This window comes from Pongo abelii, chromosome 1, assembly GCF_028885655.2.
Source record: "Pongo abelii isolate AG06213 chromosome 1, NHGRI_mPonAbe1-v2.0_pri, whole genome shotgun sequence".
Lineage (NCBI taxonomy): Eukaryota > Metazoa > Chordata > Mammalia > Primates > Hominidae > Pongo > Pongo abelii.
In genome coordinates, this window is record NC_071985.2 from 200,561,267 (window position 1) to 200,582,792 (window position 21,526).

At 48.8% G+C, this 21,526-nt stretch overlaps 1 protein-coding gene and 1 long non-coding RNA gene across 2 annotated transcripts; one reads left to right on the forward strand and one right to left on the reverse strand.

The window, feature by feature from the left end:
- Positions 1-3,486: 3,486 nt before the first annotated feature.
- On the reverse strand, positions 3,487-14,373 carry LOC112133838 (uncharacterized). The gene is made up of 2 exons (XR_008516132.1): positions 13,839-14,373; positions 3,487-3,644 (listed from the first exon to the last, which is right to left on the reverse strand). It is a non-coding gene; the product is annotated as an uncharacterized LOC112133838 (long non-coding RNA).
- A 2,048-nt stretch (positions 14,374-16,421) lies between these two features.
- LOC100458356 (small ribosomal subunit protein eS4, X isoform-like) lies at positions 16,422-17,312 on the forward strand. The gene is given in 1 exon segment (XM_009252922.3): positions 16,422-17,312. A coding segment is annotated over 1 exon segment (792 nt). The 5' UTR covers positions 16,422-16,461; the 3' UTR covers positions 17,254-17,312.
- Positions 17,313-21,526: the final 4,214 nt, after the last annotated feature.

The window sequence follows — 21,526 nt, forward strand, 5'->3', positions numbered from 1 at the left end:
CATTGCTGCTGTAGGAAACATAAGAAATGCCCTAGAAACCCCTCCCTGGGCCAAGAGTTCCTAGAATTCGGGGCCGGGGAAGAGTTTTGCATGCATGCTAAAGTCTAGGCTCATCATCTTGCCACACAAGGCCTGTTTGGCTTCATCTTTCTCTTAATTTTATGCTCACGCAAAACAACCACCTAGAGTTCCATGAAATCATTACCTCCCTGTTTCTCTCCTTCTATGTCTTCTTCCTCTCCACACCCACCTGGCAACCTCTAATTTGTCTCCTGGAAATGTGATTGGCCCACACTCCACTCATGCAGCCTCAGCACCCTTTTATTTGTAAATACGTGGACTCATCTTCTCCAGGGGACTGGGGCTCCTTCAAAGACAGAGTAGGTCTCAATCTCTATCCTGCCACGCCTAGCACCAACTGATCAGAGCTGCATCTCTGATGCAGGGATAGGTAGTTGGGAGTCTCGCTTCTTCCACAAACATTGAGCTTCTCTGCCACAGGCCTGCTGGCATCAAGTCAGGCAAAAAGGATTCAGGAAGCAAAGGGTACAATCCAACCCTGGAAGCACTCACAGTCCAGAGAGAAACTCACATGTAAACAGTCCATTGTAATACTGGGTGATATGTGCTGGGATGAAAGGATATCTGGAGCATGAAGGGGACACAGGAGAGATCAACTACTTTGGACACACGGGAAATTGAGCAGGAGTCTGCTGGGTGGTGAAAGACAGAAAGACACTAGAGCTTGTATGAGGCATGGAAGCATGAAAAAGCACAGCAGGTTCCAGGGTCAGTGAGTATGCGTATAGCTGAAGGAACATGGGAAGAATGGAAGTGGGCTGGGAGAAGCAGCTAGGGAAGCAGGCAGAGGACAAGGAAGAGCAGACCTTACTCTCATGCAAAGGGTTTGGACACATTTTAGAGCCAGTTATTGAAGCTTTTCAAGCAGGGAAGGGATGATGTGGTCAGTTTGTGTTTTAATGTGGAGCAGGAGAGAGAGGCCAGGGCGGAGGCCAGGGGTGTTCTGTTAGCCCAAGGCTTTTGGCCACTTAATAGTATTAACAGTTAACCCTTACTCTGATTACTCTCTGCAGGCCCCATTCTAATTACCTTATACATTTATTTTATTTTATTTTTTTGAGATAGAGCCTCACTGTGTTGCCCAGGCTGGAGTGCAGTGGCGTGATCTCCGCTCACTGCAACCTGCGCCTCCTGAGTTCAAGCGATTCTCATGCCTCAGCCTCCCGTGTAGCTGAGACTACAGGCGCACACCACCATGCCCAGCTAACTTTTACATTTTTAGTAAAGATGGGGTTTCACCATGTTGGCCAGGCTGGTCTCGAACTCCTGGCCTCAAGCAGTCTGCCCACCTTGGCCTCCCAAAGTGCTGGGATTACAGGCATGAGCCACCGCGCCGAGCCACCTTATACATTTTAAATGATTTAATTCTCCTAGGGCCCTATGAGACAGATACTATTATTCTCATTTTAAGGTTCAAAAACTGAGGCATAAAATAATTAAATAACTTGCGTAACTTGGTAAATGGCGAGCCTGACTGCACTCTGGCTGGCACACTTCAGGGCCTGTGCTTTTAGTTACTGTGCTGGGTAGGATCTCATCGTCGTCACAGTAATAATGATACGCTAATGAACATTTGTTGAGCTCATATTCCATACTGTGCTTTGCTCTATGGGCTTCAGATTGTTACCTCAGGTTTAACCAGGTTCTAATCAAGTTGGCAAGAAGGACACTGTCCACCTGGGAGACCAGCCTCAGAGCCCACAGTCCAATAGAGACGCTGCTGCATGTCTTGCTGTGTCTGAGGGAAGTGGCCTGGCCACCTTCCCAAATTGCTGAAGGCGTGACCCTTGGCAGGGGCAGCCAGAGCCTCGTGCTGCCTTTGGCTGAGAGCCGGGCCAGAGGGGCTGAGCCAGGGTGGAGTGATCAGCTGCATGGGCTGGGCCCCTGGGGCCTCCAGACACCCTGGCTCAATGCCTGGACACTGTTCAAGGCTGCTACAGCTAGAACTGGGGACCAAGCACCAGGACCCCTGAGTTCCAGGCCCAACTTGGTGGCTGATGTGCTGTGAGAGCTTGGGCAAATCCCTACCCCTCCATTGGCCTCAGTTTCCTGGAAGGCAGTTGAATAAGATTGCCCCTGTCCATGACCTTCCTCCCTAATATCATCTGTGACAGGCTGGACATTTGGGATACCACAAAGTAGTCCCTCCTGCATAGAACCCAGGCCCCAGGTTATTTAGGATCTCTCCTTGGTACCAAGCCCTGCTGGCACTGGGGCCACAGAGAGGAGCTGAGCTGATCCCTGCCTTCAAGTAGCTTCCAGTTGGTTGTCAGGGGGTGATGGGGGTGAAGGGGGACGGGGGGAGTGAGACAGACAGGAAAACCAGCCATCAACCCAGTGTGATAAGTGCTGCCCTGCACAGAGAGAAGGAAGTACTGCACTGCATAGCGAGAAGGATGCCCAAGGAGCTGCAGGGCTCCATGGAGAGAGCAACTGACTGCCTGCAGTGTCCTGGACGGCTTCCCTACAGGAAGGACATGGAGCTACTGCATCTTCCAGGTAGAGAAGGGGATGTGCATTCCTATTGAGGGAACAACCTGCACAGTGGTCCGGAGACAAAAAAGACCAGGTGTTGAGGAAAGGGTGAGCTCCATGTAGCAGATGGTGGGGAGGAGTGTGAGTGCAAGGAGATGGGGCTACAGGGCAGGTGGGAGGCAGCAGGGACAGGACTGAGTGCCAAGTTCCTGAGCCACAGCTCAAGGCTCCAAGGCTACAAGGAGCAGAGCCCACACACAGGCTTCACAGGCACTGGGGAGGGCCTCAAGCCTCTGGAGTCCCAGCTTGGTAACACTCTTCCTCCTGCTGCTTGCATTTCCTCCTGTGTCTCATACTTCCTCCCTTCCCTGGAGGCCAAAGGCCACCCTATGCCTTCCTGTTCAGGGCACTCTGCCCCCTTCCAACCTCAGGTAAAGTTCTTCACAGGGTAGCCCATGCATTCCAAATGCCTTATACTTGTGGGTCTCCTCGTCTACCTTCTGGGTTTCTCCAGCAGCCTAGCAAGGCAGCCGAGACTGAAAGAACTTGTAGGTGGTACAGAAACGGAGCACCTATGGGCCAGGCCCCATGCTGGCCTCTGGAGAACAGGCCAGACAAAATTCTTGCTGGGAGCCCTCAGTCTGGCTGGGAAGACAGATGCTAAAGGTGTGATCATACCAATAAGCTGACCTCCCCACACAGACAGGGAAGGTATCCCTGAGTTGCAGTTTGAACATGAGGTTCTAGAGAACCGGCTTCCTGAAGCAGCACAGGAAGAGTGTTACCAAGTACGAGATGACTTGTTTCAGGTCATCTGGCCAGTAAGGGAGGTCTGGAGCCAAAACTCTGATCTGTCTGACTCAAGGCCCACTAATTTGCAGTTCCCTCCCACTGGTATTTTTCTCCCATTATTCAGATGTCAACAGCAAAGAATTTTCATATCTTTAATATTGCTGGATCATCTGTGAGATAGGGCCCACTCTCCCTATTCAGAGGCATACAGACCTGGGAAGTCTAAGTGATTCATCCGTGGTCACAACAAGGTCAGAATTAGGATGAGAACACACATCTCTGGGCTTCAGGATAACCTGGTGAGATCATAGAGGAAAACTGTTGCTGTCTTTCCCAGCTTTGCCCTGAGCCAGGCTACCCCTGAATGACGGACACACGTTCCCAGTTGTTTCCCAGGGACTTTCCTGGGAAACAACTTCCTGGAGGAATACCATAGTGGCCTGAGAGATAGTTTGACTTGGGAGCAACCCTGTTCTGAGCCTGAGGGTGCCCAGGGTCCCCAGAGCTCAGAGCAGACATTCAGAGCAAATTATGGTATTTCTGCCCTTGAGATTGCAAACAACTGCTTTTGGATGAAATGGAGCATGAGCCCCATGCTGGGCAAGCAGTGCAGGCCCCTGTAATCTCTCTAAGGGATGTGGGTGCCACCATCAGAGACTTGTTAGCTATAGGAAGCTCCAAGCCCTTGAACACTGCACCCTCAAGCCCTGAAGTGGGAGGGGTTATCTTTGGGCCCTAAGAAGGTCTTGATCCCATTCAAGAGCTTTTGTGGTACTGGGAGGGCCTCTAGGCCCTTAAGGAAAAGACTTGGGTTCTGGTGATGAGTTTTTAGAGGACCTGGGGGAGGGGGTTCTAACAATAACAGATCACTTGTCAGCAAGCTGGGAGCAGTTGAAGTGTTTGAATACATTTAGGGGCATGTATTTGCCATGTCTATAGTTTCTTCAGTCACTTTCGTTCCCAGAGCACCCACACTTTGATTATCTTATACATTCCACTTTGACCCTCAGAGCTACCTTTTATGGAGCTAAAAACGATTCAAGAGATGGAAGATTGAGAAATGAAAATTGCAGGCTGGGCACGGTGGCTCACGCTTGTAATCTCAGCACTTTGAGAGGCCAAGGTGGGAGGATTGCTTGAGCCCAAGAGATCAAGACCAGCCTGGGCAGCATAGTGGGACCTTATCTCTACAAAAAAGTAGCCAGGTGTGGTGGCATATGCCTGTAATCCTAGCTACTTGAGAGGCTGAGGTGGGAGGATTGCTTGAGCCCTGGAGGTCAAGGTTGCAATGAGCCGAGACTGTGCCACTGCACTCCAGCCTGGGTGACAGAGCAAGACCCCGTCTCAAAAAAATAGAAGAAGGCCGGGTGCGGTAGCGCACACCTGTAATCCCAGCACTTTAGGAGGCCAAGGTGGGTGGATCACTTGAGGTCAGGAGTTCGAGACCAGCCTGGCCAACATGGTGACATGCCATCTCTACTAAAAATAACAAAAATTAGCCAAGTGTAGGGGTGCATGCCTGTAATCCCAGCTACTTGAGAGGCTGAGGCAGGAGAATCACTTGAACCTGGGAGGCAGAGGTTGCAGTGAGCCAAGATCGTACCACTGCACTCCAGCCTGGGTGACAGAGCAAGACCCTCTCTCAAAAAAAAAAAAAGTAGGAGGAGGAAGAAATGAAGAGTAGAAGGAAGAAGAAAGGAGGAAGGGAGGGAGGGAGGAAGGGAAGAAGAAAGAGGAGGAAGAGAGAAGAAAAGGAAAAGAAGAAATGAGTGCTGCCTAAGGCCCCACAGAGAGGTATACATCTGAAATCAGATCCAGCCCTTTCCTGCCTACCCTAGACCTGACCCTTTCCTGTGGCCTCCATCTGCCCTTGCACCCTCTGCCAACCTGCAGGCCCCAACCTCCCTAACTCCTGCTGAGCTGGAAACCTTAGATACCAAAGAACCAACCCCACTCCCCACTGGACATCTCCTTTCTGAAAAAGCCCTGGCCAGGAAGATGGGACGAACTGGGGGCTTTAATCTTGGCTCTGTCTCCTTCCCTGAGTTGCGATGAGTTTAAGTGAGATCAAGGATCTTAAAAGTGCTCCAGAAACTGAAAAATGTTGAAAGAACAAGAGGAAGGGGAAACTACCACTCTGTTGTTTTATATAGAGATGAGTGATTTGGAGCCAGGCCTTCCAAAGGGTCACAGTTTGGAGGGAGGAGACATACAGACCCCAAGCCCCAATGTGACATGGATAATGCAGTAGCCAAAGGATGTGCCAGGCATTGTGAGGGCACAGACAACTCCTAGGGGAGTCAGGGAAAGCCTTGAGAAGAGCACACATTGGAAATGGGTCCTGAGGACATGTGAAAGTTTACCAGGTAGACAAAAGAGAATATGCATATTTCAAGGGAGGGAACAGCTTGTACAAAGGCATGGAGGCTGGAAAGGGAATGGTGTCCAGTGAGAGTGTCCAGTCAGTGATGGACGAAATGAGTTTTGGCAAGGTGGGCCAGGGCAGAGCAGAGCATGTCCTTGAAATACTTGCAAAAGGCCAGGCACAGTGGCTCACGCCTGTAATCCCAGCACTTTGGGAGGCCAAGGCGGGTGTATCACGAGGTCAGGAGATCGAGACCATCCTGTGAATGGTGAAACCCCGTCTCTACTAAAAATACAAAAAATTAGCCGGGCATGGTGGCGGGCGCCTGTTGTCCCAGCTACTCGGGAGGCTGAGGCGGGAGAATGGCCTGAACCCAGCAGGTGGAGCTTGCAGTGAGCCGAGATTGCACCACTGCACTCCAGCCTGGGAGACAGAGCGAGACTCTGTCTCAAAAAAAAAAAAAAAGAAAAGAAAAGAAAGAAATACTTGCAAAGAAGATTTAGAGTTCATTTCAGTAAATAATGGGAATTCTTTTTTTTTTTTTTTTTTTAAAGACAATGTCTTGCTCTGTTGCCCAGACTGAAGTGCAGTGGCCCGATCTCGGCTCACTACAACCTCTGCCTCCCAGGTTCAAGCAATTCTCCTGCCTCAGCCTCCTGAGTAGCTGGGATTACATGCAGGTGCCACCACACCCAGCTAATTTTTGTATTTTTAGTAGAGACGGGGTTTCACCATGTTGGTCAGGCTGGTCTTGAACTCCTTGACCTCGTGATCCACCCACCTCAGCCTCCCAAAGGGCTGGGATTACAGGCGTGAGCCACGGCACCCAGCCAATAATGGGAATTCTAAAGCAGGGAAGTGGTCCTTGTGCTAGGAATTATCATTTCCATTTTTTACGGATTTCAAAACAGAGAGTCAGAAGGAGCAGCAAATTGCCCAAGGCCTCTGTACCAGTCAGTGAAACAGAGCCAATAGGATCTATATATATCACGCTAGGCCAGCAAGTCCCAAGATCTGCAGAGTGAGTCGGCAAGCTGGAGACCCAGGAGAGTGGTTTAGTTCCAGTCCAAGTCCAAAGTTATCTGGGTATCCCATGGTGCAGTCGGACTGACACCATCAAATTGTGAAATGGCTAAAACTAACCATCACAGCTCACAGCTAAAATGTGGCAGAGCTGGGGCTCAAACCCCATTCTATCTGACTAGAAAACCCTTTGCTGCAGAAGCCACTGGGCAGAGACCCAGGCCTCTTCTCTCATAGCCTGGACTCCAGGGCTGTGCCAGCTAGAGAGAAGCAGGCCAGTCACCAGCCAGGTTAGGCTATGGGCCTGTCAGATAACCCAGCAGGGCTTGAGGAAGGAGCTAACCAGGGGCCTCTGTTTTAGGTGGAACTCCACAAAAGGCTTTACACCTTCTTGGGAGGACAGGTGAGGGCAAGGAGGTTGGGGCTTCAAAGGAGCTGCCCTGCAGAAGCCCTTTTCACTTTTCCTGTTCAAAACACCTTAGTGCTCATCACCCCATTTGAGCTCAGCAACTCTGAGAGTGGGGAGGGGGAAAATACCCATTGGACAGATGGAGAAACCAAGATGCAGAGAGGTGAAGATGAAGTGACTTACCCAAGGTCACAGCTGAGAAGCAGAATCACAGGGCCCAGGACCCTGGAAGCTCACCTGCCTCCTGTTTTACAGAGAAGGAAGGAGAGGCCTAAAGAGGGATGTCCCAGCCAGGCACAGTGGCTCATGCCTGTAATCCCAGCACTTTGGGAGGTTGAAGTGGGCAGATCGCTTGAGTCCAGGAGTTCAAGACCAGTCTGGGCAATAGGGCGAAACTCCATCTCTACAAAAACGAAAATTAGCCGGACGTGGTGGCGCATGTGTGTGGTCCCAGCTACTCGGGAGGCACAGGTTGGAGGATCGCTTGAGCCCGGGATATGGAGGCTGTAGTGAGCCATGATCATGCCACTGTACTCCAGCCTGGATGACAGAGCGAGACCTTGTCTCAAACAAACAACAACCACAGAAAAAGAAATGTCCCCATTCCGCTGATGAGGAAGTAGAAACACAGAAGGCTGGGTCTCCTTCAAGCTGCTCGGTGAAAAGTGATGAAGCCCTCAACTGTCCTGGGCGTTTTCTTCATTCCTCCACAGCACTTGGCCTTTCTACTGTCCAACAGCCCAGACTTTACAAAATACTTGGCATGGCCACAGTATCTTGGGTTTCAAGGTCATGCCACGGCCAAACCAGATACAACTTCACTCTCACTGAGTACCGAGGTCTAAAGAGGGAAAAGGACATCCCATGTCACCAGCAAATCAGGAGCTAACTCCAAAGGCTATTTTCCTGGCCCATCCCTTGGAGTGGCGGAATAGAGGCTTGGCTGGCAGGACCAGCCTCCAGATGACCCTAGTAATTGCTTGGGGGGAGGGAGGTTCTGAGGCCCAGAAATGGCAAGTGGTCTGAGGTTTCATGTTAAAACCTGTTTCTGCTCTAGCCCAGCAGTCGGTGAACACCAGGTACTTTCTGATGGTGAATGAGGTTGGTGCAGGGCTGCATTATCTGCTCCATATCCCACCATGAGAACATACCAGGAGTGGGGGCTTTCCACCCAGATCCCCAAGAAGTTGCTCCATCATTCTGTCTCACCACAATCATTTCCTTCTCTAAAAACTCCCTTCCCTGCAAGCCCTGAGACCAGCCAGGCTCTCACCACAGAGTATATGCAGACTTGCTGCTTCAACTGTGGCCACACCAGGCTCAGGAATGTCCCTGGAGGCCCTCCCATCTCTGCTGCTGCCACAAGCTGAGGGCGTGTCGGGGGCTGGCCTCAGGAAAGGTTGGGCCTGAAGCTACTACTTCTCTGAGAGTAAGAGTAATGCTCCCAATCCCTGCAAAGCAGTTTACATCCAACAGCTCACTTAATCCTCACAGCTATCCTGTGGGGATGGAAATAGTCATTATCAATGGCTATTTTACAGGAAAGGAAACTGAAGAGAGGGAAGTAACTTAGGGTAACACAGCTTTTCAGCCTGACTCTGAGCTCTCTGCTTCTCTTAAGGGGCTGCTTAGTGGACTCAAAAGAGGTATCGAGTATCAGGTTTTGGTTTTTGTTCTGCTATCAGAAAATTTTTTGAAGATTGCCTGGGAGAGAGGTAAGACTTCTAATGATGCCAAAGCAGGAAGAGTCCCCCAGGATGGGGAAACTGAGGCAGGGGGGAGGAGACATGTCTTAGCTAGGGTTGCACAGCAGGTGAACTGGCTGGCGCTGGACCCGGCGGCAGGAAGTACCCACTAAGCTTGGACCTGGATTCATCGGCCAGCCAGCCAGGCTGCCGCCCCTTATCTCTAAGGCCTCTGTTTCTCTGCTATGTAGGTCAGGCCCTCCTGTAGGTCACGCCTCAGTCATCAGTGATGGGGTAACAAACTGTGGGAGCCAGAGTACAGCTGCAGTAGGAAACCAGCTTGGTTGCATCAGTACTCGGGTTCTAGCCCCACCAAGTTAGGCAAGGGCACCCCCCTACCTGGGCTACAAGTCTGCCACCACTCCAGCCCCACCCTGTCCCCCTCCCTTCACCCCGTCCCCCTCCCTTCACCCCTGACCCTAGCGACGCTCTCTCTATGAGGGGCAGAGCCTCTCATCCCAGCCTGTGCCAGGCAGGAGCCCTGCTCCCACACGTGGCAGGGCCCACCTTGGGAGGTGGAGGATTCTCTCCCTAAGAGAAAGAGGATTCTGCTGGTGGATGACACCTGCTATTACTGACTCATTCATGCATTCAGTCTCTTCTAAGTTTATTCATTCCATCAACACATTCTTTTTGTTTGTTTTTTGAGATGGAGTCTGGGAGGTGGAGGATTCTATCCCTAGGAGAAAGAGGATTCCGCTGGTAGATACCTGCTATTACTGACTCATTCATGCACTCGTCCATTCATGCATTCAATCTCTTCTAAGTTTATTCATTCCATCAACACATTATTTTTGTTTGTTTGTTTGTTTGAGATGCAGTCTCACTCTGTTGCCCAGGCTAGCGTGCAGTGGCATGATCTCGGCTCACTGCAGCCTCCACCTCCTGGGTTCAAGCAATTCTCCTGCCTAAGCCTCCCAAGTAGCTGGGATTACAGACACGCACCACAACGCCCAGCTAATTAATTTTTTTTCTTTTTTTTTTTTTCTTTTTTTTTTTGTATTTTTAGTAGAGACAGGGTTTCACTATGTTGGCCAGGCTGGTCTCAAATACCTGACCTCAGGTGATCCACCCACTTCAGCCTCCTAAAGTGCTGGGATTACAGGCATGAGCCACAACACCCGGCCTCCATCACAAATTCTTATCCAGCCCCTTCTAACCTGACAGCCACACTGGGTCATGCCTTCTGCTGGACCCTGGGGACATAGAAAAGAATAAGGTGGACATGGTCCTGCACTGGAGGAGCTCATAGGGTAGAGGGGCACTGTGTCGTGTCTGATGCTATAACACAAAGATAGACATGGGACAGCAGCAAGACAGAGAGGGAGTGTGATGTGTGAGAGCAGCAAGGCGGGGAAAGATACAAAGGGGGACAGCATCTGCCTTGGAGGAAGAAGGGAGCAGTAGTTGGCCAGATGAAGAGTTAATAGTAGCAAGCCCAGTACAAACTCTGAAGGCATTTACTGTGTGCCAGAAGCTTTATTCTCATTAATTTCTTTTTTTTTTTTTTTTTTTTTTTTTTGAGACAGTCTCGCTCTGTTGTCCAGGCTGGAGTGCAGTGGCACAATCTCCACTCATTGCAAGCTCCGCCTCCCAGGTTCACGCTGTTCTCCTGCCTCAGCCTCCCGAGTAGCTGGGACTATAGGCAGCCACCACCACGCCCGGCTAATTTTTTTGTATTTTTAGTAGAGATGGGGTTTCACTGTGTTAGCCAGGATGGTCTCGATCTCCTGACCTCGTGATCTGCCCACCTCGGCCTCCCAGAGTGCTGGGATTACAGACGTGAGCCACCACGCCCGGCCTTTTTTTTTTTTTTTTTTTTTTTGAGATGAACTCTCACTCTGTCACCCAGGCTGGAGTGCAGTGGCACGACCTCCACTCAATGCATCCTCCACCTCCCAGGTTCAAGTGATTCTCCTGCCTCAGCCTCCCGAGTAGCTGGGATTACAGGCATGCGCCACCACGCCCAGCTAATTTTTGTATTTTTAGTAGAGATGGGGTTTCACCATGTTGGCCAGGCTGGTCTCGAACTCCTGAGCTCAGCTGATCTGCTCACCTCAGCCTCCCAAAGTGCTGGGATTACAGGCGTGAGCCACCTCACCTGGCCCTCATTAATTTCCATCTTTACAACAAACCTGGGAAGCAGATATTATCAGCCCCCTTTTACAGACGAGGAAATTGAGGCTTCAGGAGGTTAAATGAATTTCCAAAGTGGTATAACTCATAAGTACAAAAGCCAGAATTTGAACCAGGTTTGTCTATCTCCAAATTCAGTGCTAAATTTAGACCTAGAGTTAAGTTAAAAAATACAGGATGGTAACTGCAAAGAACTGGAGGCTATATCCAAAAGAGTAGCAATGGTAGTCTCTGGGGGGATGAGTTTACATTGTTATGCATTGATGTACATTCAAATTATGAGACAAGAGATGTCCATATATGCTGGAATTCACAATTATTCCTACGGTACATTAGTTTCATTTTCTCTGATTCTTTTCTTTACCCCAGAAATGGAAATTGCTTAAGTGGGTTTTTTTTTTTTTTCTTGAATACAAGAATATAGGATCCTTTTTTTGAAAATCAGATGTCAATTTTAGGATGACCATTACCAGTGAGGTTTTTTCCCTTTGCACTTTCCTAACTTACTATATCAAGCATGTCTTTCATAATTTGAAAGTAATGTTATTTTTAAGAAATGAATTGCACACATCAAGGACTGGAGTGACCTAGCTGATGCAAGTTCCTGCAGTTCCTGAGAAAAAGGCTTGGGGGTTTTGCGTGACCTCAGACCAGAGTGAGTCAGCGGGGTGAAGTGGCTGCCAAAACACCAGGCAAGCAAGTAGAAACATGGTCCCAGATTTGAGAAGGAAGCCTCCCCTGCTCCTCAGGGCTGATCAAGCTTCATTTGAGGCTCAGACATACAGGAGAGCTACCCTGAAGCTGAAGAGAGACCTAAGCACAGCTGAGGGACCTTGGAGAAGAGGCCTTTAGGGGAAGGTCTTTACAGTGCATACGCAGTTGGCATGCCTGTATGAACAGGCTTGACCAGGGGGTTTACCCTGCCCAGACAAATAGTGAGCTACCTATTACGCAAGTATGCAAGGAAAGACCGGAAGACTACCTTATATTAAAGGGCAGCTGTGTGGGTAATAGATTGCATTAGCAGACAACCCAGATATTAAGACATACAGTGTTTGTAGGACATGAGGGGGAAAAGATACATACCTAACTCAACATCTCAGAGGGAATATGCTAGAACTGTCAATAGTAAGCAATAGTGATGACAGTGAGAATAATTTGTTGAGTGCCAATTGGGTACTAGGCATATTACATATATATCAGTGGTTTTCAAACTTGAACTACACCAGAATTCCTGGAGGGTGTGTTATAACACAGATTGCTGGGCCCCATGCCCAGGGTTTCTGATTCAGTATGTCAGAAGTGGGGCTACTCCACAGGTGATGTTAATGCAGCTGGTCTGGAGACCACACTTTGATATACATGATCTTATTTATTTGTCACAGCCACCTTATAATGGAGGTTCTGTTATCCCCATTTTCCAGGTTAAAAAAACAAAACCAAACGAAAACATCATCTGAGGCTTCTCAGAGTTAAAATTACTATTTATAACTAGTAAGTGGCAGAACCAAGATCTTTGAATCCAGATCTTTTTTTTTTTTTAACAGGCTTAATTCATTTTATTTTTTCTTGTGTAAAAACTCCATTGACCAGGGCAGTGGCTCACACCCGTAATCTTAGCACTTTGGGAGGCCGAGGCATACGGATCACTTGAGCCCGAGTCCCAGACCAGCCTGGGCAACATGGCAAATCCCTGTCTCTACAAAAAACACACACAAAAAAATTAGCTGGGGGCGGTGGTGCATGCCTGTAGTCCCAGCTACTGGGGTTAGGGAGTGGCTGAGGCAGGAGGATTGCTTGAGCCCTGGAGGTTAAGGCTGCAGTGAGCCGTGGCCATGCCACTGCACTCCAGCCCGGGCAACCCTGTCTCAAAAAACAAAAACAAAACAAAACTCTATATTGTATACATAGCTGGAGCCTGGGTCCTCCGCACAGAGACTCTGGTCTCGGTCTTGATGAGATGGTCAGTGAACTTCTGATAGGGAAACTTGATGAATATGGTCTCTCTCCAGAGGTTGGGGGTCAGATAGCTATAATTCTTGGAGATGGCACCAAAGGTGGCCTTGGCAAAGTTGCCCGGGTGGCAGTGCCGCTTTGGGTTATGCTATGCCCATGATTTATCAGCTTTTTTTTTTTTTTTTTGAGATGGAGTCCCTGTTGCCCAGGCTGGAGTGTGGTGGCGCCATCTCGGCTCACTGCAACCTCCACCTCCTGGGTTCAAGTGATTCTCCTGCCTCAGCCTCCTGGGTAACTGGGACTACAGGCGCGCGCCACCACACCCAGCTAATTTGTTGTATTTTTAGTAGAGACGGGGTTTGACTATGTTGGCCAGGCTGGTCTCGAACTCCCGACCTTGTGATCCATCCACCTCGGCCTCCCAAAGTGCTGGGATTACAGGCGTGAGCCACCGTGTACAGCTGATTTCTCAGCTCTCACTGCTGCAGGGTATTCAGGTTGTGGGCTCTCTGCTAGGGTAGTACTTTTTCTTTCTGTTATGATGCAATACACCTGGCTGAGGTGTAGCACTGGTCTGTACTAGCCATCAGCAGCATCTTGGGCACAGGGGCCAAGGTGATGCCACTGCCTCAGTGGGGCAGGGATAAGGCACACCAGCACAGAGCCACAGCAGCCTGTCACCTTGCAAAGGATGGTGTGGGGGCTAACTGATCTTATTCCCCCAGTGGCTTCTCTTCACAGGGACAATGGAGAGCCTGACCAGGGTGATGGCCCCTCAGATGGCCGTGGCTACCTCCTCGGAGCCCTTAACACCCAGACCAACATGGCCACTGTAGTCCCCAATGGCAACACACACCTTGAACCTGGTATGCTGCTCAGCGCAGGTCTGCTCTTGCACAGGCGTGGTCTTCAAAACCTCATCCTTGAGAGATGCCCCCAGGAAAAAGTCAATGATCTCAGACTCCTCGATGGGCAGGGAGAAGAGCTAGATTTCCTCCAGGGACTTGATCTTCATGTCCTTGACCAGGTAGCCCAACTTGGTGACAGGCATCCCTTCCTCGTCTTCATCCTTGCCTCTGCAAGCTCCATGGCCCAGGCCCTGACACCAACCACTATCCAGGCCCCAATGCCACTACCAAAGCCTCCGTGGAAACCACTATGACCTCGATTCCAGGGCCCTGAGGGCCTCTGAGTCCTCTCTCTGCACCAGTCATCTGCAACTTGGTGTTTTCTCAGGGAAGAAGTTGAACCAAGATCTTTCTGACTCTGAAGTTCATGTTTAACTAAAATGGTTAGTTCCTTTTCTCAATTAATAAACAGAAATAAAGATTCTAGGCCAGGCACAGTGGCTCATGCCTGTAATCCCAGCACTTTGGGAGGCCAAGGTGGGCGGATCACCTGAGGTCAAGAGTTCAAGACCAGCCTGTCCAATATGGCGAAACCCTGTCTCTACTGAAAATACAAAAATTAGCCAGGCGTGGTGGTGTGTACCTACCTGTAGTCCCAGCTACTTGGGAGGCTGAAGCAGGAGAATCACTCAAACCCAGGAGGTGGAGGTTGCAGTGAGCTGAGATCGTGCCACTGCACTCCATCCTGGGCGACAGAGTGAGACTCTGTCTCCAGAAAAAAAAAAAAAAGATTTGAATTGTTTAGTAACAGTAACACATGCAAGTTATTTCTTCAAGATATAAAATAAGAACAAAAATTTTCATCCCTGGAAGAGGTTGGAGCAGGAGTGATCAGTATCGTGAGGAAAGAGAAACAGCAATTCCCTGAGTGTTGGGGGACTTAGTGATTCAGCTCCTACCCCCCTATGTTGGAAGGAGCTTTGGGTTATGCTATGCCCATGATTTATTAGCTCTTACAGCTCCAGGGTACTCCGGTTGTGGGCTCTCTGCTGGGGCAGTAGTTTTTCTTTCTGTTACGATGCAATTCACCAAACATGTATTAAGCATCTTGCTCAACAAAGCAAAATATGATATCCTGCAGTAGGCTGAATAATGACCACCTAAAGATATCAGGTCCCCAGAACCTGTGAAGGTTACCTCAGACGGTAAAGAGATTTTGCAGATATGATTACATTAAGGATCTTAAAATGGAGAGATCATCCTGGACTATCATCCTACTGGGCCTGATGTAATCACAAGGGTCCTTATAAGAGTGAAGATAATGTATGAAGACAGAACAAAGAGAGATTTAAAGATGCTGTGTTGCAGGCTTTGAAGATCAAAGAGGGGACCACCAGCCAAGGAATGCAGCCCAAGAAGCTGGAAAAGTTATGAAAACCAATTCTCCCCTAGAGCCTCCAGAAGGAATGCAGCCCTGCTCACACCTTGATTTTAGCCTGCATAAGACCCATTTTGGACTTCTGACTTCCAGAACTGTAAGACAATAAAAATCGTCTTGTTTTAAGCCACAAATTTGTGGTAATTTGTGAAACTGATATAGATGTAATTGCCAAAAATATTATAGAAAACTGGCTCCGGTTTTCACATAGTAGGGAGTGAATAAACATAAATCCACATTCACCTTCACTCTGCCTCTGGCCTGGTGTACTTGGGGGAGCAGGTGCACAGTGGTGCATATGTGCCTTCTTGTCTTGAAGAGTGAGAGCACCTGTAGCCACCTAGACCCACATAAACCACTTTTGGTCTTATTTTCACAAGTAAGCATGTTTGATTTGTTCCTTCAATAAACATTTACTGAGTACCTGCTTTGTGCCCAGCATGGTGCTAGGTGTGGCTACCGTGAGATGAGCCAAACAAGTTATCATGGGACTTTGGGTCTGTGGAGAGATGTGTATGTAGAAATTCAATACTCTTTCATATTTATAATCATGAGGGTGTCTCTGAATGGGGTTCAGTTTTAAAGTCAGCAGTCAAGTGGAAAGGACATACCCAAAACTACATTTAAAGCCCTTAGGGCTGGGCACAGTGGCTCACACCTCTAATCCCAGCATTTTGGGAGGTCGAGGTGGGCAGATCACCTGAAGTCAGGAGTTTGAGACCAGCCTGGTCAACACGGTGAAACCCCGTCTCTATTAAAAATACAAAAATTAGCTGGGCATGGTGATGGGCGCCTGTAATCCCAGCTACTCGGGAGGCTGAGGCAGGAGAATTGCTTGAACCTGGGAAGCAGAGGTTGCAGTGAGCCAAGATCGTGCCATTGCACTCCAGCCTGGGCAACAAAGTGAGACTCCATCTCAAAAAATAAAATAAAGCCCTTAAATTACCTGTGCTGCACAATAATTTTTTTGTATGCTCAGTTCTTTTGTATGCTCAATGAGAATTGGTTTTCATAACTTTTCCAGCTTCTTGGGCTGCATTCCTTGGCTGGTGGTCCCCTCTTCCATCTTCAAATTCTTTTGTATGCTAAAATAAGTAACTAAAGGAAAGGCTGTCTTGAGATACCTGGACATTGAAGCCTCTCTGCCTTTAAGAAAATGACCCCATCTCGCTCTTTCCTTGCCTAACGCAGCCATGGCTTGTGGTCCCAAGAAGCATCTGAAGCGGGTAGCAGCTCCAAAGCATTGGATGCTGGATAAATTGACCAGTGTGTTTGCTCCTCGTCCATCCACCGGTCCCCACAAGTTGAGAGAGTGTCTCCCCCTCATCATTTTCCTAAGGAACAGACTTAAGTATGCCCTGACAGGAGATGAAGTAAAGAAGATTTGCATGCAGCGGTTCATTAAGATCGATGGCAAGGTCTGAACTGATATAACCTACCCTGCTGGATTCATGAATGTCATCAGCATTGACAAGACAGGAGAGAATTTCCGTCTGATCTGTGACACCAAGGGTCGCTTTGCTGTACATCGTATTACACCTGAGGAGGCCAAGTACAAGTTGTGCAAAGTGAGAAAGATCTTTGTGGGCACAAAAGGAATCCCTCATCTGGTGACTCATGATGCCCGCACCATCCGCTACACTGATCCCCTCATCAAGGTGAATGATACCATTCAGATTGATTTGGAGACTGGCAAGATTACTGATTTCATCAAGTTCGACACTGGTAACCTGTGTATGGTGACTGGAGGTGCTAACCTGGGAAGAATTGGTGTGATCACCAACAGAGAGAGGCACCCTGGATCTTTTGACGTGGTTCACGTGAAAGATGCCAATGGCAACAGCTTTGCCACTCGACTTTCCAACATTTTTGCTATTGGGAAGGGCAACAAACCATGGATTTCTCTTCCCCGAGGAAAGGGTATCCGCCTCACCATTGCTGAAGAGAGAGACAAAAGACTGGCGGCCAAACAGAGCAGTGGGTGAAATGGGTCCCTGGGTGACATGTCAGATCTTTGTACGTAATTAAAAATATTGTGGCAGGATTAATAGCAAAAAAAAGAAAAAAGAAAAAAAATGACCCCATCTCAAGGGATGCATTGAGATTGAGGACAGAATTCAGGAGTGCTCCTGGTATCTGCAGGGGTGACTCCAATCTGTTTCTATATTCAGCATTATCAGCTTACCGCATGCTAAAAGGTAAGTTTGGTTTTGTGAGGATAATACCAAATTCTGGGGTGGCATCTTTGGAGGTCAGTGGTTGGAGGATAAGTTGTAAAGCTGGTGTCAGTTAAATGTGCCTCTGATGTGAGTCCACAGGGCAAACTGAGGACAGTGCTCTTATGGAAAAGAGCTAGGGCCATGAGAATCTACAGTGGGGCAAGCTTAGGAGTTCAGAGAGGCCTTCCCAGAGGAAGTGACTTCGAACTAACACTTGAAGACAGGTAGGCATTAGCTAGGCAAGGCAGTTGAGAACATTCTGGACATACATATCACCTCCGCCAGTAGCCGGAGTTGCAGCTTCATCTGTAGGACCAAAAGAGTGACACCCACAGGCCCCTTACTGCCTAGAGGAATGCTGGGACTCTGCCCTAACCTCAAGAACCTCTGCAAGATCCTTGTCTTGTGAACCTCATGCACTGTTTGACTTCCTAGGAAATGCTATGGATTTCTTAAAATGAGATTTCTGGTATAGCCACTGCTTCTGCCTGGGGCACTTTTTGTTTTCTGGAATGGTGTGGTGAGCCTTTTAACAGAGCAGTCCTAGAATCTGCTCTAGCATTGACTTGTTACATGACCTTGGGCCAGTCACTTCTTCCCTCTGGGCGTTGATTTGTCCATCTGTAAAGTTGGGAGCAGGTGGAGCCCTTCCTGCTCTGATGCTGTCTGGTGGGACTGTGAGGAAGCAGTGTCCTGTAGTGGTTAAACCCCAGGCTGTGGCCCTGAGTGGGAGTCCTGCCTGCACCATTTACTGGGACCTTGGGCAAATCACTTCTCCTCTCTCAGGCTCCATTTCCTCATCTGTACAATAGGACCTTCATTCCTATCCCCCTGGATTGTATGAGGATTAAATGAGATTACAGACATAAAGCATTTGAGGCTGTGCCAGGCCCAGCAAATGGCAGCTGCTGTCATATTTTGTAATGGATGTGAAATAGAAAATGTTAACTCTACTGATTGCTGCGAAACACACCACCCTCAGGGTTTACCATCAATGCATTCTCTGCAAACTGTCAGAAGGTCCTCTGATGGGTGTCCAGGGAAACACCCAAAGCTGGATAGCTTCACTTCAGCAGGAACTGAGGAAATTCCCCATGGGGAAAAGTTGGCCAAGTAGGTGGTGGCTGTGCTAATTTGTGGGTATGAAGACAATTCCTAGACTCTGAGCTGCAAGGGTGAGCCTGGGATGGAGTCTGGGTGGCCCAAATTAGCTCAGGGTGGGAAAGGAAATGTCCCTTGCCCCTAGCTAGTAACTAGAGTCAGGATAGCCTAGGGCAGGATGGAAGGGAGAACTTAGTCTTCCCTCACCCATGACCTGCCCTGGTCCTCTGCCTGTGCCACACTATCACTCTAATTCTGACCATCTGGTGCCTGCTCATATTGCCACTTGTAAGTCTGACTGCTCTTTACATAAAAGATGGGAAATGAAGGCTCAGAGAAAGGCAGGGACTTGCCAAGACCACACAGCAAATCAGAACCAAAATCTAGGTCTCCAGGCCTCAGATGCAGCTATCTCATCAGACAGCCTTCTTGATTCTGGCAAGAGAGTGAATGGCTGGTTGTTGCCTGGCAACCACAGCCGCCCCAGATGTTTTCTGTCTCCACATTTTCATGAGAATCAGGCCATTCAGCGATAGCTGGGCTCAGACCTCAGAGAGGAAATGTCTCTGGTCTTAGGGGCAGTAGGGACAGGACTCCTCATGTTGAAGCACTTACCTAGGCAAGGCACAGTCAGTTCCCCTCCAGGTTCTAGAACTCTCCCAGGCTGCCCCGACCCATTTCTCTTTCTTGCTTAGGGACCAGATTCACACGATTTCCTCCCTTCCGGCTGAGCTGAGCTGTGCTCTGTCATCACCGACAGCAAGTGCTGGAGGAGAAAATCCTGCTGGGGCCTTTAATCACATTGAGAGAGCAATTTAGGAATCACCCTGGGCCTGAACCCTGGCTCTGCCAGTCGTTGGCTACATGACCTTGATCAAGTTACTCCACCTCTCTGAGCTGGTTCTTTTATCTGTAAAATGGGGTTAATGTCTGCCTTTCAGGTCTGTGTAAAGAGTTAATGAAATAATGAATGTAGGCCAGACGCAGTGGCTCACGCCTGTAATCCCAGCACTTTGGGAGGCCAAGGTGGGCGGATCACGAGGTCAGGAGATCCAGACCATCCTGGCTAACACGGTGAAACCCTGTCTCTACTAAAAATACAAAAAATTAGCCACACCTATAGTCCCAGCTGCTTGGGAGGCTGAGGCAGGAGAACGGCGTGAACCCGGGAGGCGGAGCTTCATCTCAAAAAAAATAAAATATGAATGTAAGGTATCAGGCATAGGAATACGTATTCAGGGCCACGCGTGGTGGCTCACACTTGCAATCTCAGCACTTTGGGAGGCCGAGGCAGGCGGATCACCTGAGGTCAGGAGTTGGAGTCAAGCCTGGCCAAGATGGTGAAACCCCGTCTCTACTAAAAATACAAAAATTAGCCGGGCATGATGGCAGGTGCTACAATCCCAGCTACTTGGGAGGCTGAGGTGAGAGAATCACTTGAACTCGGGAGGTGGAGGTTGCAGTGAGCTGAGATCGCGCCATTGCACTCCAGCCTGGGCGACAGAACCAGACTGTCTCAAAAAGAAAAAAAAGAAATAGGTATTCAGTATTAATATCTGTATCAGTCAGCTTTCTCAACTGCAAGCAGTAAGATTCCACTAAAGGTTGTCTAGCAGAAAAAGGCCAGAGGATCAGGCTGGGGGGCTATACATCAAGAACAGTATCCCCAGAATGCCACTTCAGTGAAGACCCTAGGGCCACCCCCAGTTGCCAACATACAGCACAGATGTGGCAGCACGCATTAGGGATTTTCTGTAGCCTCACTCACCATGGCACCCCTTGCCCTTCTCTCTGCCCTTTTGGGATCTGGTACAGGAGGAAGGAAGTGGATTCCTCACACTCATGGCTAGACTGCATAGGGTAAACACATACATAAGCACTATACCCCTGGTGCTGTTTATACTGCTTACAACCCTCCCTTAGAGAATGATACTACTATTTTGCCAGTTGATAGATATGGAAACTGATGCACAGAGAGGTTTTTCTTAACTTGCCTGAGATCACACAACCAGTAAACAGTAGAACCAGAACTGGAACCCATGCAGTTTAACTCTGTTGCTAATGTCCTGATGTTGCTAATGTCTAGTTACCTAGAACTCTGGTTACCCTGAGAAATTACTATTTCCCATCTACATGATGGGAGGATTCTATCATAACTGTGACTAGATGGATGGATGGATGGATGGTTTATTGATTAATTCAGCTTTAAGTGCTTTTTATGTCCCAGGCTCTGTGGTCAACACCGAGTAAAACTAATGTGTTCTCTGACTTTAAGGAACTTAGGGCTAGTGGAGGAAACGAATAAGAAATAAGCAAACACTCAAGTAAATTAAATACTTGGAAATTATGAGAAGAGCAAGGAAGGAAGCACAGAACAAGATATAAGAAAGAATGACTGGGGCAACATTGTGGGTAGGGAGGACTCTCTCCCTGGCTCACTGTTCAGCCATACTAGCCTCCTGGCTGCTCTTTGGTTTTTGTTGTTGTTGTTGTTGTTTGTTTGTTGTTGTTGTTTTTGAGACAAAGTCTTGCTCTATCACCAGGGTGGAGTGCAGTGGCGCGATGGCTCACTGCAACCTCCGCCTCCCGGTTTCAAGCGATTTTCCTGCCTCAGCCTCCCGAGTAGCTGGGACTACAGGGGCGTGTTACCACGCCCAGCTAATTTTTGTATTTTTAGTAGAGATGGGTTTCACCATGTTGACAGGATGGTCTTGAACTCCTGACCTTGTGATCCGCCCACCTCGGCCTCCCAAAGTGCTGGGATTACAGGTGTGAGCCACTGCACCCGGCCCTGGCTACTCTTTGGAACCACCAAGCACACTTAGGCTTTGGCTGTTCCTTCTGCTTAATAAGGGTTTCCCCAGTTACATGCATGGCTAACTCCCTCACCTCCTTAAAGTTTTGAATGCATAGCACCTTCTTAGCAAGACCTTCCTTG